This window comes from Microchirus variegatus (genome assembly GCF_963457635.1).
Source record: "Microchirus variegatus genome assembly, chromosome: 11".
Taxonomy (NCBI): Eukaryota; Metazoa; Chordata; class Actinopteri; order Pleuronectiformes; family Soleidae; genus Microchirus; species Microchirus variegatus.
Genome location: NC_139812.1, coordinates 2,592,354 through 2,613,584, shown reverse-complemented (window position 1 = coordinate 2,613,584; position 21,231 = coordinate 2,592,354). Strand labels below are relative to the sequence as shown.

At 42.0% G+C, this 21,231-nt stretch overlaps 1 protein-coding gene across 1 annotated transcript in view; it reads left to right on the top strand.

Moving 5' to 3' along the window:
• ehbp1 (EH domain binding protein 1) overlaps window positions 1-21,231 on the top strand; it is a gene marked incomplete at its 5' end in the record, with an annotated part of 139,893 nt that overhangs the window by 34,041 nt on the left and 84,621 nt on the right. Inside the window, 6 exons of the mRNA XM_083898167.1 lie at window positions 7,160-7,341; window positions 9,269-9,408; window positions 11,429-11,545; window positions 14,526-14,663; window positions 15,228-15,492; window positions 18,163-18,409. Of these exons, the coding sequence (XP_083754293.1) occupies window positions 7,160-7,341; window positions 9,269-9,408; window positions 11,429-11,545; window positions 14,526-14,663; window positions 15,228-15,492; window positions 18,163-18,409 (1,089 nt within the window). The remainder of the gene's footprint in view (window positions 1-7,159; window positions 7,342-9,268; window positions 9,409-11,428; window positions 11,546-14,525; window positions 14,664-15,227; window positions 15,493-18,162; window positions 18,410-21,231) is intronic.

Below are 21,231 nucleotides of genomic sequence, written 5' to 3'. Positions count from 1 at the left end.
GTTTAACCAGGATTTGAACCTGCAACCTTCTTGTTGTGAGACAACAGTGCCAGCCACTATGCCGTCTGTGTGTTCATTTAAATCTCTTGTCCACATAAATCTGATTTTTACATGTCACTTAATATCAACAGTGACCTAACTGGGAAGGTGAGGGAAATCGGTTGATTTGTGCGCGTGTGTGTGTGCGCACGTGTTTGTGTGTGTGCGTGTGTCTCTGGTTCGGGGAACTGCTCTTCAGTCTGCTGACTTCTGCTGGGGCTGTTTAAAATAGAGACGATAGCTTTTAGAGGTTTCACTAATGCCGTTGAACCTTTGAAATTTTGCAATTATCCAGTTTTTATATGTGTTTGTGTGTGTGCTTTGCTGTGTGTTGCAAGCTCGCAATAGGTTACTCCCAAATTAAACGCTTCTGCTCTCCCAGTTCGGATTAGGGCTTTTTAAGGGCTGCTTGGTTTGTGACTCTCCTTCTTTCATCTGTTGCCATCAGAGGCAGCCCAGCATTAAAGGCATTCCTCTCTACCCTCTCTGTCTTCCCACTGCTCTCAAGCCCTGAACCCATCTCTCTCTTCTCTTTACGCTACACGCACACACACACACACACGCACACACACACACACGCACGCGCACACACACACGTTGCAGTGTTTTGTTCATTTTATTTGCAAAAATGTTGGAGAAATGCATGTTTCAACTGAAAATGAGATAATCGACAGATCTTCTTTTTCTTCCAACAAGTTCCACCATCTGAACTTTTTGGATAAAAGAAGAACATATGAAACAGTTTTTAAGTGGCCCTTTCCATAAGTATGTCATAGGTCAGGCTTGGCTACAAAATGGCTACTCCACCTGCAACTACTACTGTCAGTCTCTCTTAAGGAGAACTACAGAAGAGAGCCAGGAAATCTCACTGGAACAAGTTTTTCACAGTTTATGTGCAACAATTCATTTATCCACGCATGGTTATAGTCCTATTCCAGGCAGTCGGTCCAAATTCTATTGTCTTTCTTTTACACAGAAATGACTCTGTATCTTGAATAACATCATTATGAATCTATACATTTACAGCACACCCCCTTATTCCCTCAAATCGTCAATATTTTTTTCTTACAAAATGGTGATGCAGTGTACACAGTGGTGGCTAGTTAACACGTGCACGTGTTGACGTGCAGTCTGATCCACAAGGTGGTTTTAGTGAAGCACAATCCTGTGGTCCCCCTTTTCCTTGTGTGTCACTATGTCTGTGTCCACGTGACAATATGCATGAAAGCTATTTGCACGGTGCATTTCTATTATTAAGACCATTGTAATTGTAATTCACATAACTGCAGTGATAGTATTGCATGCCTTTTTATGTCCATTGTCGCATTTAAAATATACACACACAGCTTGGGGAAAAAAATAAATCCTCACCTATAATAGCAGATGAATAAATTGGTCTTAATCTGTTAGTGTGTATGTGTGTGTGTGTATAACACCTATAGTCCAGTATTCATAGGTGGTATGTAAAAAGGCCTGTCTTATCAGTTATCAGGGGAGTCCAAATTGACACAGAGGAATCGCTCCATTGTGTGTGGATTCAAAGAGAGATGTGAGCACATTGGATGTCTCCATTTCCAGTAACTGTGACCTTGAGGCGAGAGGAATATCGCTGTGTCCCCCCCCACCGCTACCACAACCTTCCAATCTGCTGACTGCTGAATTCAACCGCAGACAGCTGATTTTGGGTGTGCGGGTGGGGGGCAGGATAATCGGTGCTACCTCGGGGTTATTCTATAGCTTAAATTGAGTTTGGCTTTTATTTTTTCTTAACTGTGCAAATACAAATTACAAAGGCCAGTGTCCCGTTATGTGTGGACTTGAATATGTAAAGCCTCTGTGTCTGGATTATCCTCTATGAGGAAGTGGTTTTGTTTCATGTAGATTTTCACTATATTTAAACCTGGGCTAGGTAACATCATTTTGATCAATTATTCCATAATAATCCCTCTGCATGATGCAAATTATGTGATTTGATAAAATATGGGATCTTGATCAATCGCAGGACACTTCAGAGGAAGACGGTTCTCCTATTGGCTATTCTACTAAGCAGTGGCAAGTACATGTTTCGTCTGTGGAAAGGTTGTCCCTCGGCTGCTAGGGACAAAACCTAGAAAGCGGAGAAGACTTGGACAATGAATGCAGTAAAACGTGTATTATATGGATGAGACTCAGCAATCGGCTGTTGTTGTAGCGGTGTGACTATGGCGTCTTGAACAGTGACTTTTGAGTCGTACCTTGCTGTGACGGCAGTCATGCTTTGATCTTCCTCAATGACCCACTGAACGTCACCCCACTCACTCTCTTCACTGAATACAATGCGAATGTTTGCAGTCAAAATGTTAGTGGTTTGTTGTTAATTTGCATTGTTTCCACAATCACACCAGATATCGAAGAACATAGACAGTCCATAACAAACACTATGTTTGTTAAAATTAGAAACCCACTGTCTAGTGACCTGTTTTAAAAAGCCATTAGCTGATTGGTGTGTGTATGTGTGTGTCTCAGACCAGGGCCTATACAAAGAATCCAGGTTCTTTTTGCACTCAGTCTAATTAATCCATCTCACAGTGACAAAAGGATTCCCTCCCCTCCTTCCTCTTGCCTGTCCCATTGGCATTTTGGGGCAGAGGGATTCAGCAGGACCCCCGGGCACCCCTCGTGCCTTGACCCCTGCCCCCCCACCAGGGGAGCATCTGTGAATCGATCCTGGGCCAGCTGGCACCAGGGGAGAGGGGCAGGACTGGTACCCTAATACACACTCCTCTCTAATACAAAAACATAAAGCCGTTCATCATAATTAACAGCGAAAATTAGCAGTGCTTTTAATTTGAAGTCATTTTCCATTTTGTTATATGTGGCCTGTGTGGTTATAGACTTGTATTTGCTACCTCTTTAAAACCTTTTATGGCATAAACACTGATCTCATCGAGGCCTCATGGAGACCAAAACCGGGTCCTAATGAGGCAGAACCTAATTTCTGAGGAACTGGATGAGTTTCGGGTTGAGATGTGAATTAATGTTAGGCATTATTTTGGTGACGATTTAGGTTAGGAATAACGTTTTATTAAGGCTTTTCACCTAAATGCAAGTCAGTGTCAGTCCCTAAAGCCTGTACTGTTTGTATTTAAGTTCAATTTAACTGATTTAATTTGTCATTCAGTCCATCAAATAGCCAACATGTAGAGAACAACCATACACTCTCACATTCAGGCCTATGGGCAATTTAGTGTCCAATCACCTCTGCATGTTTTTGGACTGTGGGAAGAAACCAGAGAAAACCCATATACACATGGGGAGTTCATGCCTTGTTCCGACCAAGTTGCAAACTCCTGTGTTTTTTGCTGCAAGGCCACTGTGTGCCGTTAACTGATGATTTTTCACAGGTATAGTGCAGTTTTGCAGAGATTCAGCTAGGAGGTAGCATTTGCCATCACCCCTCCTTCCTCCCTTTGCATCCCTGTCTCTTTCTCTCTCTCTCTCTCTCCCCCACTGTGCTCCCTACACATGCACACACTCACACACATACTCTCAGGTATTTAGTTATTCTCAGGGCTCAGAGAAAATTGATAGTCCTATTCTCTGTGTAATAAATTAAACTTGTGTATTGTCCTTTCTTTTTCTTTAATACATTGTCACAACCTCCCAGTCACGCTAATCCTGACATCCCACCACTACCACCACCTTCTCTCTCACACACACACACACACACACACATTGATTGACAAGTAGCATCCGGGGAAATGGCGCAGATTTCCATTGTTTGCTGCCCCAACTCAAATCTGTTGAAATGGTTATTCCATTCTTTCATCGAGGTATTTGCATATCCTTAAGTATTTCCTATTTTTCAGAACCCTAACCCTCCCCGCTCTCATCCCCATCCTCCTTTTTGCTAAATCCCCTCTTCGTAAGTGTTTGGGTGCATTTGGCAAATTCATTCATAAAGTATCTACATGCGCTATTAGCCTAGTATAATAGCTGGAGTGTAATCTGCAGACAGATAAGAGGTGGAGAGGGAGAATTTTATTTCCTCCTTGTGATGGGCTGAGAAGAAGGGCTTGGTGGTTGAATGTCGTGATGATTCGTCATTGTGTTCCCCAGCCGAAGTGACAAGGTTCAGATGTCGGCACAAAATGTCAAGTGGCCTCGCTCGTCAGTTGGTCGGTTGATTTCTATTTGAAAGAGGACACAAAGACAGATGGAAGATGGAGTTTTAGATAAAGATGTACAGTGGGATCTCGACAGGAGATGAGCAAATTGAAAGGCAGGGTAGAAACAGAAGGATGAAGGTTGTAGAATCATAACTTGATCAGATTTTTGCCAGATTGGTTTTGGGCTTAATGTCTTGTCCAGTGCAGATACGGTGTCTGTGTTTAGTGGTCCGTCATGGTAATACCGCTTTGTTCTTTAGTTGTCTGAGAATTGAGCTTGGGATGTCATGTGACTTAGTTTGTTTACACCACCATGTTGACAGGATCTCCAAAGCTGAACGGAGCAAGTGCTGTAAGAGTTCTCTGTGCACTTTAAATGAGCAATATATCACAGAACTTAAAAGACCAAATTCATCTCACCATCACATAGTCCTTTTCACTAGTATAGAAGCATTAAGAGCGGAGCGTACATTATTCCTCAGCTACAGTGTTCCTGTTGTTTGTTTCTTCCTGACTGTTATGTATCCCGGGGCACAACAGCTATCCACTGTCTTCACTTTTTATGATCACAGATGCCAAAGAGACAAAGTTGCCTGTTATGTTGTCTGTTATATACACTGCAAGGTTATATACACTATATGTCTGTGGAATTGAGCAGCACAGCTTCCTTCCAAAATGACATCAATTTGTTCTGTGTTGTGTGACATCAGCTAGGGCTGATAAGTGGTTCTTAAAGTATTTTGTGGTATTCAAAAGTCAAGGTATCAAAACCACTAACAATTTCTGTCATACTTAAGGCTGTTGCAGTAAAGGTATTTACACCACGTTCAATGAAAAGCTTGTACAGGAAGCTCTTAAATATGTGATATTTTTGACTGTTATTGTTAGTTTATAGCAATACATTAGCAATTGCTGATATGCTGCTAAATGTGAGCACATTTTCCTACCAGTAATGTCGGGTGAATCCAGTGGAGTCTTGAACTGGCATACTAGAGTGTTACGTTTTGCGTCAGATTGTAGCTTTTTTGTTTGTTAGTGAGACACTGTACCATCAAACATTGATTAGCAACCATGCCAAATAATTAAACATATGCATATGATGGTATTGCTATGACTGATCCATATAGTGTCCAGTTTCTTGTTTGGAGCTGACATAGTTTCTTACAATTTTCCCAATAGCTTTACCATTTTGCACTGATTGGAAGTGTGTGTGTGTGTGCGTGCATGAATACCCTGCGGTCCTCAGCGATAAGGCAGAGATTGAGTTTTCCCCACTGAGCCAAAGCCCTCTGAGGTGTGTGTGTGTGTGTGTGTGTGTGTGTGTGTGTGCTTGTTTGTGTGTCTGTGTCAGGAAACGGGCAATGTAAAGAGCTTGTATCGCTTTATCTACGGCAGACGCCAGAGCGTATGTGTATTCTGTATGTATATGTGCTCTTAAACTGGTGTTGTGTGAAAGAGAGCTAGCTGCTCCGCTTTGTTCAGCGTTGTGCGCATGAGAGGATGAGTCCTCAGGGCTCGATTCACAGCTAAGACAAGAAGAAGGAATTTTTTTTGTGGTATAATAACATATGGGTGTGTGTCTGTGTGGAGGTGTGTGTACTGTACAGTTCATGCAGTGAAATAGGGACAAAAGCAGAAGCCAAGAGGAGTGGGACAGATGTAAAGACAAAAGGCTGGAACATCCCCAACTGTACAGTTTTTATATCTAACAGTCAGTGACAAGGCTTTCCCTGCAGTTCATATTTTCCACACACTGTCCTCTGGCAACCAGTTTACCTGTGTGCATGAACAAACACACTTTCACACACTTTCACACACTTTCACACTGATACGGCGATGCCATTGAATTCATCACTTCTGATCATCTGTGGCATATTCCCAAACACTACTTTGACTGCTATCCTCCAGGAAATATTTTTACAACCGCATGAAGAGTGCAGTTGGCCACCAATTTATTCTGAATTATGTTTTATCAGTGATTTTTTTTTTTGATAAAATTATCAAGCATTAGGTCAGTAAACTGCATGTGTGTTTACAGAAGTGATGACATTTATGAACTATCTTAAAGGGACATTATGTAGTATTTATGGGTTTATATAACCCAAAATCCACTTTTTTATACATATTATGTGCTCCTGCATTGTCTAGTCGATGTATAATAGTTTTTGTTTCATTTTCGTAGTGTTTCAAAAAGTCATGTAAAATAACACGGTCGCGGGCCGCGGTTGCATAGCCACTGTTAGCAGCGAGACGCCATGTTTCTACCGGAGCCTGTAAGGACAAACGCGAGAGAACAAGTGAAGCGTCTCTTTACTTGCAGAAGTCCCGCCTCCACTCTCTCCACTTCGTCTGCTATGGCCGCGGTAGCTCCGCCCTCTCCCCCGCCTCACGAACCTCATCTGCTGACACGGAGAAAGACGACGAGGACGACATTTGACCGGCTGCGGATACCGTAGCGCTCAGGGAAGGGAGGGGGTGAGCAGAGCAGCAGGTCTTTGTTGTAAATTTCAGCCTCTCCTCTAGATGGCACTATAAACTACTTACTTCACCTTTAAATGCATCTTGAAGCCACAACTCTCAACTCAACACTGTGGAACCTGCATAAGTTTACCAGGATCACTGAATGCATCTTGGGTATATTTCATTAGCTGCTCCTTTTCACAGCTTACAGCTCAACATGCTGTGAACCGCACATTAGACTTACTAGCTCATGTGTGGGAGTTTGATGATGTTTGTTTTCTTGCAGTGGAGAATTCCCCCCGACAAAATGATGTTTGAGCAAGAAACCCCATTAAAGTGTGTCTTGTAGCTTTGTCTGGAGCAATGACTCTTTCTTCCTCCCTCATGAATACAGTGAACTAAAACCCTTACACTTGGCATCCTCTTTGAACCCTGCATTGTCACTGCTGTGTACTGTCATATCAGGCCTGTACTCACCAGATTGTTTCTTGTTTCTTTCTCCACTTGTCCAGGAGTCCCCGTCAGGGCGGAGGAAGGCTTTGGCCACCAGCAGTATAAACATGAAACAGTATGCCAGTCCCATGCCCACACAGACGGATGTTAAACTCAAATTCAAGCCCCTGTCAAAGAAGGTGGTGTCAGCCACACTGCAGTTCTCCCTCTCCTGCATCTTCCTCCGTGAGGGAAAGGCTACGTAAGTCCTGATCTTTTCATTCAATATCTTCTCTGAGGAGAGTCAAAATTTAGGTTATTGACAAATCACATATGTGTGCAGACTAGGTCTACCCTAGCAGTTATAATAGGTGTGGTTGTGTGAGATACTGACATAATAGTGCGTGCTACCAGAGCTGAGATCAGTTAAAAAGCAGTTCTCAGCTTTGAGATGATAAAAGTCTAATTGATTGTAAATGCCATATTGCTCCACTTTTGTTGTCTTCTCTCTGATGTTTCCTTGTCCTGTTTGCCTTTTTGACCCCGCAGTATTATTTTATCTGTGCCACTCGACTTGTTGCTACTTAATTTTTGCTTTTGCCCAACAAGACAGATTGTCAACCAGCACATATGATAGTGAAGAGGGAGGGATTTGGAATAAACAGCATTGTTAAAGTATATTAAAAAGGTATTTTATAGAAGTTTTGATTTCACATCTGTTTAAACTGCGCCAAATGTGATGCGCTCAGCTCTGCAGTATAGTTTCATTACAATACATTAATTATAATACATTAATTACAATACATTTAGTATTGTAATCAACATGCACACACTATCACTCACTCTATTCATTGTCACATTTTGCTCTTTGATATCAACGCTCCACACTGTGAATCACGTGTTTACCATTTGTTATTCATTTTAATGTGATAGCAACAACTTTCATTTAAAGACACACACACACACACACACACAGAAAGAGAACAGAGCAGCGAGGTCTTTGTTGTGGCACGGATGGCGGGTCGATGGCGCGTAACCCTTGTTAACCCTTCGGGGAATGATGTCGGCCACACACAAACAAACTCCATCACACCAGTTCAAATGAGCCTGTGGGCCTGGGAAACACCAAACACAAAGAAGAGAGAGGAGAATACAGCGATTATGATGGAGCTGTGGTATCAAGGGACTGAAGGGGGAGCACATTAAAAAACTACAAGTAATATTGTTGAAATTTATGCATCTGTGAACAAAATGGTGTTTGGGAAACCATTAGAGACAAAGGGGGGATGGGGAAGGGTGAGAGAGGAGATACTGAGCGGGGAGAAGAGGCAAGGTTAAACATTTGAGACGGTTGAGAAGGTGACGTTATAGTCGTCCATGTTTGATCACTGTAATGACAAATATATCTATTTGTCATTACTCTATTACTCTATTATTTCTGTTTTCCAGTATCCATCCATCCGTATTCTACCGCTTTATCCTCCACATGAGCCATGCCAATCTCAGTTGACATAGGGCAAAAGGCAGGGTTCACCCTGGACAGATCGCCAGTCCATAGATTTTGAACGTTCTAGATATCACAAATGCTGTAGGAGTTAGAGTAATGAGAAGTACACATGCCAAATCCTGTCGGTTAGGGCAGGATTGGTAACAGAAGGGTTAAACCATAACCCTAATCAATTTTAGACTTGGGGTTTGGTCTAGGGCCGGGTATCACTGCTGATTTACTCGTCACCGACCCTAACAATTTGTGATCTATCGTAGTCAAGTCTTGCGTGATTGTGGTAGTCTTGCGAGAATTGGGCAGAGGATACAGGAATTGGCTGAATTTTATGAATTGATATTGGGTCTTCCTAATAAAAATCAATATCCATCCATTGTCTACCGCTTTATCCTCCACATGAGGGTGGCGGGGCTGCTGGTGTCAATCCCAGCTGACATAACGAATGAAAGACGGAGTACACCCTGGACAAGTCGTCAGTCCATCGAAGGGCCAACACAAAGAGACAACCACTCACTCTCACACCACACCACACTCACACCTACGGTTAACCACTCCACCAACATGTGGTCAAAATTGGAAAATTCAGTTCAGTTTCAAAGTCCATTCTACGCATAACCCACCCGTGTTCTATGTTTTGAGTACGAACTGGAGTTTCTCACTATGCTGTGTGTTTGTGTGTGTCCAGTGATGAGGACATGCAGAGCCTGGCCAGTCTGATGAGCATGAAACAGGCAGATATCGGCAACTTGGATGACTTTGAGGAGGAGAACGAGGAGGACGAGGAGAACAGGGTTAACCAGGAGGAGAAGGCTGCCAAGATCACAGGTGAGTGTGGGCCCAAAGCACTTATTTTCTTTATTACCGCATTGGTCAAAAGTTTTATAAGATTAGATAAACCAAGTTCACCCATACTGCTTTGCAGCCATCAACCACATCATAACAGCAGAGTGTTTTATGTGTGTATTTAATTAATTGGACTCAGTGAACAGTGCCTTTGTGTGTCAGCTCAGTTATTGCTGTTATACCAGCTAGTTTGGCATTTTAGCTGGAAGTATCTTCTTGAATTTTAACAAACTGACAACTTAACCCTCCCGAATAATCACCCTGCGCTGCACAAGACCCAGTCATCATGTTGGGCATCAGCACTGCTTCTTTATTGATATTGTTCCTTCTACGATGCGCAGGCATGCTCGCCCTGCAAGATCGGCTTGGGGCCGCACGTACACGTGACGTTGTGCATATTGGAGCAAAATAATATTCGAAATCACATGAAATAAACTCCAAAATCGTCAATACTTCGTCAAAGTGTTTCTTGTTGTTTATTTTCATAAACCTTGCCTTTGGAATAATTTATTCTTTCCAGCTTTGTTCATATATGGTTGTGCTCTATAGATTTAATTTCAAACTAAAGCTGTTTTGTAAGTTAAGTATGTGCTGCTGATTACAGCTTGAAGTGGTGATAAGGTCTTAAAATATTTTGAGAAGGTCTTGAAAGTCTTAAAAAGGTATTGAAATTAACTTCAGGATTCCTGCATATACCCTGTTCTAACTTTGTGCTTCTGTGAATGAGATCCTGTGTACATGGTTTTGTGCAATGGAGTGAGAACTTTGTCAATCCACAGGCTTCATTTTCAATATCTCCTGAGCCTCAGGTTGATTTTTGTTGTTTTGTTCCTCGCTTTTTCCCTCCCTCGTGTGTTGGTGGACTGGTGCACTGATGGTGGCTCGCCACCTTGAATATACACATGTGGAGAATTGAATCTATAGTTTATACATGGGCCCCACCACATCCTGCTTTGCTTAATCCAACTTTTCAAAAAGCTCCATCCCTTCATGTTAAGCTTCATGCTTTCTCTCCTTTCTCTTCCCTCCCCTGCTCTTTGTCTCATTTATATGTATATGCATTGAGCGCCTACAGCGATTCACTAGTGTGTGTCTCTGAATCAAAGGACTGGCCAAGCTGCCAAAACTACCCACTATCATGTTCCACACTGGGATACTACTACCTACTCAACAAGCCAGCGAGCCACCCCGGCAATATTAACATTAAGTTAACCAAAACATGGCCTGCAAAACATGTTTTCTTTTTACCTTTTCTTAGAAGGTGTGAAAGCGTTTAACTTGTTGGTGTGCACACAGTATAAAACTGGTCCAGCTCTGCAAGACCACAGGTTAACTCCTCTCATAATACCAGTCCAGACTAACGTTTCTTATTGGTTGCACCGATGCACATAACTTTATTCGTTTAGGAGCACCAGCACAAAATAAAAATGTTTTTGACTAGTTGCCTTCAGCGCCACAATTTTAATGGTTGCCTTTTTGTTATTTATTTCCCGTATACATTTATGTAAACAATTGTTAACAAGAATAAGGCATAGGTAAATGTTTGTTATCATTTGAAACACACATTTATACTATAGGGTGGTTTACTGTAGTGAGTATACCGTCGATGTCTTTTTGAAAGACTGTTATATGTTACTGCTGCCTTTCTATCATCTTGAACTATTCTGGCAATTCTCCTTTGACTTCTGACATCAATAAGGTATTTTTAACAAGAGAACGGCTGCTCACTGGATATTTTCTCTTTTTCGGACTATTCTGTGTAAACCCTAGAGAGGGTTGTGTGTGAAAATCCCCTTAGTTTCTGAAATATTCAGACCAACTAATCTGACACCAACAACCATGGCACATCCAAAGTTAGACAATTTTCTTACTAGGTGCATATAAAAGGAGTGTGTGTGTGTGTGTATGTATGTGTGCGTGCACGCTCTCCATGGAGTGTTATTTTGCCTTGTTCACTGCTATTCTTCCTTCCTCCCTTCCTGTATGGCCCTGTCGTTTACAGAGATAGTAAACCAGCTGAATGCCCTCAGCTGCTTACATGGAGATGATGATGATGATGATGATGGTCTCCCTAAGCGAGCAAGCAAAGCAACCGCTAAGCCTGCCGCTTCCTCCCAAGGTCTTTTTTTCATCTTTCTTTCACCTTCTGTTGACTCGTTCATCATCTTGTGATCATTGTGTCATCTCTACCTACAATTCCTTTACCAGTTTCTCTCTGCATATTTTATTTCTTGATTTTCTCTTTTCCTTGGTTCGTATCCTCCATCCCAGAGGCTCAATGACATTGATATTGTGAATGTGTTGTGGTCATGTGGTATTGCAGTGGGTTAGGGTTTTTTTTGGGTTCATGTGGTGGTGTGCTGTATATGGTGTTGTGAACACATCAGTTGGTGTTTATTTTAATTTTATTTTTTTTAAATCCTCCTCTTTGTGTTTTTTCCTGTGTGAACTTTCCCATTTGTTTGACTGCAATTGGAAGTGGAACCAGGCAAACTTACTTACACAATAAAATGTCTTTTCTGTGAGGCTAAATTTGTGATGTGATGCTGAGTAACTTGTGTGGTATTACTCTTCAATTGGCAGATAACAGCAGCACTGTAATAAAGACAGGCCAAACGGACTTCAGCTAAGTTTGCTCGCAAGTATGGTCTCAATTTTTCACGCCTCACAGTAAACTACAGTAACCACATTCGGATGATTTTCAAACTAGTTGTGCCACTGTGGTCAGCCAACTTCAGACGGAATTTTCAGCTCACTGCCTTCATCTTTTCGTGATTACATTAGGGTCCAAGCACAAGGCGTGTGAAGGACTCTGTTGAAACTGAGGGAGTTATTAAAAAGTTCCCACTCAGTTGAGGTTTTCACCATTTTGTTTCCCCCTGTCACCTTCTCTGTCATTTGTGAGCAGTCATGCACCACAATGTATGTAATAATATCATGTAACATGATGTAATAACAAAAAAGAAAAATCGGAATCTTCAAAATGTTTTAATTAATTTGAACAAAAGGACAAAAACGTATATTTGCATCTGGCCCTTGTCCTGCCAGTATCGATTATGGTCCATATCAATGTCCATGCTTAGCTGATTGGGTTTGTCCTGCTCCTGCAGAGTTGAGAGCAAAGAAACAGTGTTTAACTGGCTGCCAATGATGTCTGTAGACGTCAATTCAAATACAACCGTTCACTGATGACGTCTGATAAAAGAAGAGGGTCTGCTCTTTCTTTTGGTAGTTTTTAGTCAAAGAACACACTGTTTTGTGGGTCTTGGAAAAATACTGTAAAATGCTTGGCAGCTAATTAGTTCATTTAGGGCTGAACAATTAATCAAAATTGTATCAAAATCGTAATACGGCCTAGTGCAATTTTCAAAACGCAGGAGGTGCTAGAATTCTTATATTTATTATTCAGTGAACTTCCTTGGATGAACTTCCATCCATCCATCCATTATCTACTGCTTCATCCTCCACCAGAGGGTCGAGGGGGGTGCTGTGACATTGGGCGATAGGCGGGGTACACCCTGGACAGTTCGCCAGTCCATCGCAGGGTCAAACAAACAACCATTCACTCACACTCTCACACCTACGGTCAATTTAGAGTGACCAATTCACCTAATCCCCATATCGCATGTTTTTGGACTGTGGGAGGAAGCCGGAGAACCCGGAGAAAACCCACGCACACACGGGGAGAACATGCAAACTCCTTGCAGAAAGTTGAACCGAGGAACCTGGGTCTTCTTGCTGCAAAGGCAAGAGTGCTATCCACTACACCCACTGTGGGCCCCTTCAGTGAACTTATATTTCTATATTTTTTATAGCCAAAATCTCTGTCAAAAATATTGTCCTGACCTATACACATCATATTCTACAGATTGTTTCTCATGGATCTGGACAAATACCACTTTTAAGTTATTTTATTGTATGTATTTTAAATATTATTCAAATTAAAATGTGAATAATAATGTGAAAATTACCATTCCCTCATATCACAAATCATATCACACAGTCAAAATAATCACAATTAGATATTTATGTGAAATTGTTTGGACATAGTTTTATTTATTCATATTCACAAATTAACATAAATAATTATGTCTGCAGGATTTGGGAAAGATATCGACTTTTTTTTATACTATATTTAAACATTTTTTCAGACAAATATTGTGATTTGATTTGAGTTGACTAATTTCAACTCATGCTTCAATTCTATAATTTCTGTCTAATAGATAAGAAACGTGATGTAGCATTAAACCATCAAAAATATTAACCACTTTAAATTATAATGCAAGGACAAGGAGTCCAAGATATGAATCACCATTACTTTAAACCATTAACAGTAAAGTCTAATCCCTGAGTCTAACATAAATCCTAAATTGCAGCCTTTGCGATTTGCTGATTGCATTGATTAAAATTGCGATTTCATTTTAACTTGAACTTGAATAGGTTTTTAAGATTTGAAGTACCCAAACCATGTTCGAAAGGCTATCTGACTTTTGGATAAAAAGTGACAGCTCTACTAAAACACTGTGTTTGCCATACAGCACAGGTCTTTATGGCTTCATGAATGAATAATCTTATTATGGCCCTGGACTCCCATAGCTGCCCAGATTTCTTTGCCAGCTACACCATAACTTTTTGGAAAGCCATGTGACCCACACCCTGGCAGCATGAAGACCCTGAGCTACAGGGAGGATGATGAAGATAAAGTGGAGAAGTCTTAGCCTCTCTAGCCAGGATCTCCATAGTAACTCAGTGCTGCCTTCACTGTCTCCCACAGTAACCCTCAGTTTTCCCAGAATGCTGTTGTTGTAGTATATGCGTTGAAGTTGGCTGCGGTGGCAGAGAAGGACATAAAAGTAAAGGCAGCACTCTCAACAAGAGGGGATTACATACTGAGACTCAATGATCTGAATGCTCCTGGTTCACTCCAAAGTGCAGATTTGAGTATATTTGGGTTTGTGAGTGTTTTTCTTTTTTAAATTCATTTCACCCTGGGGAAAATCTAAGTTTATTTAATGTTGTTTTTGAGTCAGTGGCTGTCATTCTTCCTCATCATTGTCATTGTCATATATTTGACTTTACCTTGGAATCTGTGACCATAGAGCTGATCAACAAGCTGAACTTCTTGGAAGACGAGGATCTGGAAACAACTCCTGCCATGAGCAACAATCCTTTTGACGAGCCTGATGATGACCTTCATCCCAACCACCTCAACCCGTTTGACGATCCGGATGAGGAAGGTATGTTTGACCCGGTGACAACACGTGACACAACGGAAATATTGTCAATAGAGTTAGTTTGACTGGCTTTTACCCTTTGACCCCATTAAAAGAGTCAGAGGAAATCAATGTCTGGTTTAAATTCTGTTACACAAACATGCTGTAAATATGTATAACCATGTCTTACTATAGCAGGTGCGCCCCAGTGCTTTCAGTCAGTATTTCTGGCTGATCACCTGAGTAGCCAAGACTTGTAATGCTACTCCTGTTAAAACAATACACTCAGTTCTTGTAAAGCCCCTACTTGTTTAAGTTATTTTTAATCTTAAAACCAGGAATGTGCTTTTCTTTAGGACATGTTTTTTTTAACTTGTGTGACATCCAAATCATATTAAACTACTATCACTTGTATTTTGACAAATACACAATTTGAGAAGGCAAATAGTCAACTAATAGTCCATGATACATAACCAGCTCTCTGACCAGGTGGGACTGGAAAGTAACCAAATTAGATATTAATGAGTTAATATGACTGTTTTATTATAGTGTATTTTGTTTCTGCCCTCTCTCTTCTCCACCAAACAGTGTCTCCTGCCCAGCCTGTATCACAGAAGCGAGTAGATGATGAATCCTTCTATGACCAAGACTTCTCCAATCCATTCAATGAGCCAGAAGAACCAGAGACACACATTTCTGCGGGAAACCCATTCGAGGAGCCGGACCAGGACACAGATCCCCAGCCAGACCCTGAACCCCCAAAGCCCAGGCAGAGAAAGGGAGTTCGACCTGTTGACATGAGCAAATACTTGTATGCTGACACCGCTCACAATGAGGAGGAGGAGCTTGACGAGTAAGACTTAATATGTTCATAGCTTTTATCTTTTAATTTTCACATATGTTCTGCCAAATCATACGTTAAATGTGGAAATGTGTAATCCTTGACATGGGGAAAATAGCATGACGAATTCTGTGGTTTTTGTCTGCCGTGCATTATATATTTTTCACTTTAGCCCTACTTGGGGCAGTAGAAGAAGACCTACAGGAGCTTTCTTTGTGCATAACTTATTTGGTATGGTATTTTTACCAAGTTGGTTTCCAATATCCCACACTAGAAGAACTCTGGAAGGCTGCAGCATGCAGAGTTAGTTTTAGATAGCTGTTGGCGGGCCAAGTCCTCAGGACTCCTCCTTATTGAGGAGTACTTGTGGCCCCCCCATCGAGGCGGAGTGACGAGGCAGCTCTTTCAACAGGAACAAGGGCCCTGTTGTTCCACTGCATTCTTTAAACTTGTCTCCCTCCTTTCCCTCCTCGATCATTCCTTCCTGCCCTCCCTTCCATTAACTTGTTGCCCCATACTTTCCCTCCTCAACTTCCGCCTCAGACCTTCATTCCTCCCTCCCAATTCCTTTCCTCTTTCCCTTCTTCATCACATCCACTTTGCGGGTTATTTAATTCAGGAAATTTCATTCATTCATTCATTCATTCATTTACACAGTGGGAAATTACATCAATGCATGGATGACTCAGCTGGGTCTTTTTTTTTCTTATTTAATTGACAGCATATTTGCTTACTTTACAGGCGCTTGGATTTACTTTATAAAAAAAACATGCAGTCAAAGCCATTTCTAATGATAACATTATTCAGTGACTAAGAGTTGGAACAGAGTTTCACAGTGTGAGGATCATTTTGTCGTCTCCCTCAAGGAAGAATCTGTCACTGAACGTGTGTGACCTTTGCAGACGAGTGGCTGCACCTAAATTGTAAATATGAACTTATAGGTTTGGGCTGTTGAGTGAAGCGGTTACACAGATAGCCATGTGTTTTAGTCCTCTCAGCTGTCTAAAGACAGACAGCTTATTGACTGGCATGTTTCCTTTGCTCTGTCTCATACATCAGGAGCAGTTATCTGCAGAATAGAAAGTTCAAGAGGGCAGTGCAGTGTTTTGACTGCAGCCCTTTCACATGTCTTTTAGCCGGTGCTGGTCTGTTAAAGCTTCTCTAAAGGCCTGCCTGCTTTTCTTTTCTTTACCTCTTTTCTCCCCCCCTCTCTCTATCGCTCAGTGGTCAGAAAGATACTGAGTAGCTCTAACCTTCTCTTTCAGACAGATACCCAGTCAATCAGTTTTTTTTTCTTTCTCACTCTCGCTCTCACCCCCACCCTCCATCCAATTCTCTTGTTTGTTTAGAATTGCTTGTTGCATGTTGAGTGAATGTCTGAAGGCCATGCCCCTGCTTTCAGTACCACAAGCATGCCTGTATATTGATAACATTCTGGTATGTGTGTTAGAGTGCCTTTACGTGTATGTGTGAGTGGTTCAGTGTGTGCCAGTGCCTATGTGTGCGTGTATATGTCTGCGTGTCTCTGTCCATCTGTCAGTAGTCCACCTTGGCCAATAAGGATATGAGGTCACACAGACTTGACCTCAGTGCACCTGCGTCTTCTATTACCTTCCCACTTGTGTGCGTTGTTCATTGTATTGCATAAAACTCTCATTTCCATGTAGCAATTTCCTCATGTTTAATTAAACAATGGGCAGTTGTGATAGATCAGATATTTAAAATAGTGGTGATGAATTTTATCATTTTGAAGCTAAATCATTTATTGTTCAATCCACAGCATTTTATATGAGCAAATCATGTTCATTTCACTCTCCTAACTCTGCTTAAAGGGCTGATTACACACAAAGAGTGCATTGCTAAACAAAACAGATGTTCCGTGGTACAGCATGTGCTCCTTCCATATGACCAGTGTTGCATTTTTGTAGTGGTTGTAGTTAAATCTGGAACACACCGCCCTCACAGAAGGCCCCACCATGCCATTGATGAACATCCATAGCCTTCGTCGTTAGCGTTGTGTGCAGCACTGTTGGCCCTTGATGGTATTGACCGGAGCCCTGCTGATGGATTTACTACAGATTCAGTATGTTGACTCAGACCTTCTGTCTGTCAATGAGAAGACGAGAGGAGACGATGAAAAGACACAAACGGATCACTTGCAAATAAGAGGGCACTCACGATGCGATTCTTTGTCCATACCTTCCTTACTGGGCATTTGGACGTGAATACGTTGTGTACGAAACTACTACAGGGTTGTTTGGAGTGACGGGTTATATGCCACCCTTCAGGTTTGCCTTTGTTAATGATGAATACAGACGAACACACAAGCACAGAACATACATGGCGGTTGCTCATTGGCTGGAGTCAATGTGGCATGTGGGCAAGATTTGTGGGCAGGTTTTTCCTCCCCAACACATGCCAACATGAGGCAGCGTCATGGCTGGTTGTTGTTCTTTGCCATTGGCCAACTGGGGGGCAGTGTGTCCCAGGCCCCTGGCATTCATAAAAGTAAATAAAAATTTTAGCAAAAGCCATGTTTTCTAATGTTAAACTTGGCCCTTAACAGCCATCAACATCAAGCAATCACTGTGATCGGCGGCTAACTTCAGTGTGAGAAAAGAAATCAACCACTCTCTAACACAGCATCTTTCTGTCTCCGTTCATTTTTCCCTTCACACTCAGGTCCAACCCGTTCTATGAGCCAAGAGCATCGAGCCCTGTGCGGGCTCCCGCTGGCAGCCCCTCCCTCGATGTGGGCAGCAGCCAGAAGAGGAGGGCTCCACTGCCCCCAGGTCCAAGCCCTGGACTTGGCCCCAGTCCACCAGCTCCCAAACCCAGCTCTGGTCCAGAGAGGGAGAGAACCCAGCCTGTCGGGCCCAGCCCAGTGGCAGCAGTGATGGGGAGAGAGCTGGCCTCCTCCTCCCCCAAGGTAAACAGGCTTGACTTGAATTTAGTAAACTTTGATTAACCCCCTCAATGGACACACAGACACAAGTGAGAGCCAAATAACAAATGAGATAAATATAGTCTCAATAATGTGTCATTATGTGGTGTTAATTGTGTACTGGCCTGGGATGTTCTAGTAGCTGAAAACGGGTATTGCAAAAACACATTACAATGTTACAATATAGCATGAACAGCATAAGCTCTATATGAACTATGTTTGTGTACAGTTAAGAGTTAACATTTAATGTAGTTTTTGGCACCAGACTTAATCTGTACTTAATGCTATAAACACTAAACCTAAAGTTTGTCACTATCAAAAAAGGTATAATGTTCAGTACACAGTGCTCTTTGGCAGTGATAGTTGAATAAAGGCCAGAGTTTTATACCTTGAATATAACCTATTAAAATTGCACATCAAAATCAATCACATTCAAATACATGTAGTTAGCTTGATGTAGTTTTGGGGTAACTAGCTGGTTGGGTATCTCGAATATCGATGGAAAGACGTTTAAGTAGCACAGTCGATACATAAATGTAAACTGAGCCCAAAGTTCCCAGAATTCCTTCATTCTTTGTGTCATGTGTTATTAGAAGTAAGTGACTTGCAGCAGTGAATGTCTGTGTGTGGGTTAGGGCGCGTGCGTGCGTGCGTGTGCACTGGTGTGACGATGTCCAGTGGTCCCTACATTAGCTTTTTTTACGCCTGTACAATCCCATCTTCTGCCCATTCTCTATGCTCATGAAAGCCCCAATTCCTCATTTGAATATAGGTATTTGTTTATTGGGGTGTTTTCGTATGTTTATTTATTTATTTAAATTAGGTAATCATGTCTGGGTCTAATTAAATGCCTGATGGTCACACACTCTCACTGCAGGAGTCAGACCACTGGTGGGGAATGATTGGCTGGGGGTGTGGGGATGTGTGTGTGTTTGTGTTTGTGTGTATATAAGTAACTGTACGGAGTGTGTGTGTGTGTGTGTGTGTGTGTGTGTGTGTGTGCGCGTGCACATGCATGGGGGTGGGGGGGTCAACAGCTTCTTCTGATCGCTCTGCTGTAGTTAAGCCCCTGTGTTTAAGCCCCACACAGGCTCAATGGGCCCCTGCACACACAAACACACACACAGGTTTGTGCAGCTATTTTTCTTCGAACTCTACATTGACTTTCATTCATTTGGACGACCTAAGCAAAGTGTTATCCCTAGCCTTATCCATATCCAGGTTATGCCTAACCCCAACTTTAAAATAACTACAATGCAAATCTGAGCCCTAAACTTAACCGGTTCCTCAGAAATTAGGTTCTGTCTGATTCGGACCAGGTTTTGGACTACTGGTCCTGACGAGATCAGTTTTTATGTCAGAAAAGGTTCTAAAGAGGTAACAAAAACAAGATATACAGACACACACAAGTCCCTCCTCCCCATGCAGCTGGCTTGCTGACTGTTTTAGTGTAGCTGGGCGGTGATGCTGGCCGTCCATGTAATTATGGCACAGTGCCTTTATCACCCAGCTGCAGTTGCCTGTGACTGTGGGTGAGGGGGCCTAAACCACTTTAATTACCCAAAGCCAGTGGCCTGTGGTGGGCCACACTTCGCCAAGAGATGCCCCTGCCTCTGGAGCTCGGGGTGGTGGGAGGGCTGCAAAGAATGAACTGTGGGTGAGGATTGAAGGGGGTTGGGGGGCGGTGAAGGAGAATAGGTTGAAGATAGTGAAGGGTAGATGAAAGAGGGGGGGGAAAGAAGGAAGATGGCCAGGGAATAGTAGAAAGAGAGATAGGATGTTCCCAGTAAACAAGGATCGGCCTACAGGGTTTGTTGACATATACTGCTAGTGTGAATAGGTTTCTCTGTCTTATTCACACAAGGCACTATGACACGCACACGCATGCACACACGCATTCCTCAGCCATGTGTAGGCTGTGAGATGACCTTTGAATGTATGAAGTCAGAGAGGATTAAGAGGAGACATTCCCACTATGAGAGGCCGGGACTAAGACCAACACTTCATCACGCTATGAACGTGTGCAGAGTTTAGATGTGTGCTCGTGTCCACATGCATGTATTTGGTTTTGTATGCCTTGGGCTCGGTTTAGTGAATATGCACTTGGGCAGCTATAACCTTCCCCTAAAATCCAGCCAACCTCGACTTCTCTCGTATAAAAAGGTTTTGAGGTGTGTATTTTCCATCTTTTCCTACCAACTATTCGTGTTGGTTTTTAGGACCAAGAGAAAAACCAACACACATCCAGATCTAATCTCAGAATATGATTCGAATTTGACATTTTGAAGACCACTATAGGCTTTGAAATGTCTAATTTGTTCTACTTAGCACTTAGTATTTTACAAATGTATATCAGTATATACCAATATAAATTCAAAGTGATAAATTATGGATCATGTGGAAACTTAATACAAGTATATTAAGTGTTTTATCTCACACAATAAATGTCATATTTTGGCTTTATTAAACCATGTCCTTATCATGTGTAAAGTTACTTTGGCAGATTTAGCTTTGAACTGTGTTTTCGATGCACTTTTATCCTCCTTGTCATTGCATTAAAAACACCCTCGTCATTACCAGCTTGTGGAAAATCAGGACATGTAATGGACATGTGGTGTGCACCCACTTAGTCTGTTTGCAGGTATTGCACATATGGACGGGATTTACATTAAGCTTTAACAAGAGCTTGACGCTCTGTATGTTTTCCAGGGGAGAACACATTCAGCACGAGCAAATTTATAGACATGCAGATATAAAACCCATCTATAGAGTTTCCTGAAGTATTTTGTTTTCTTCTGCATTATGCT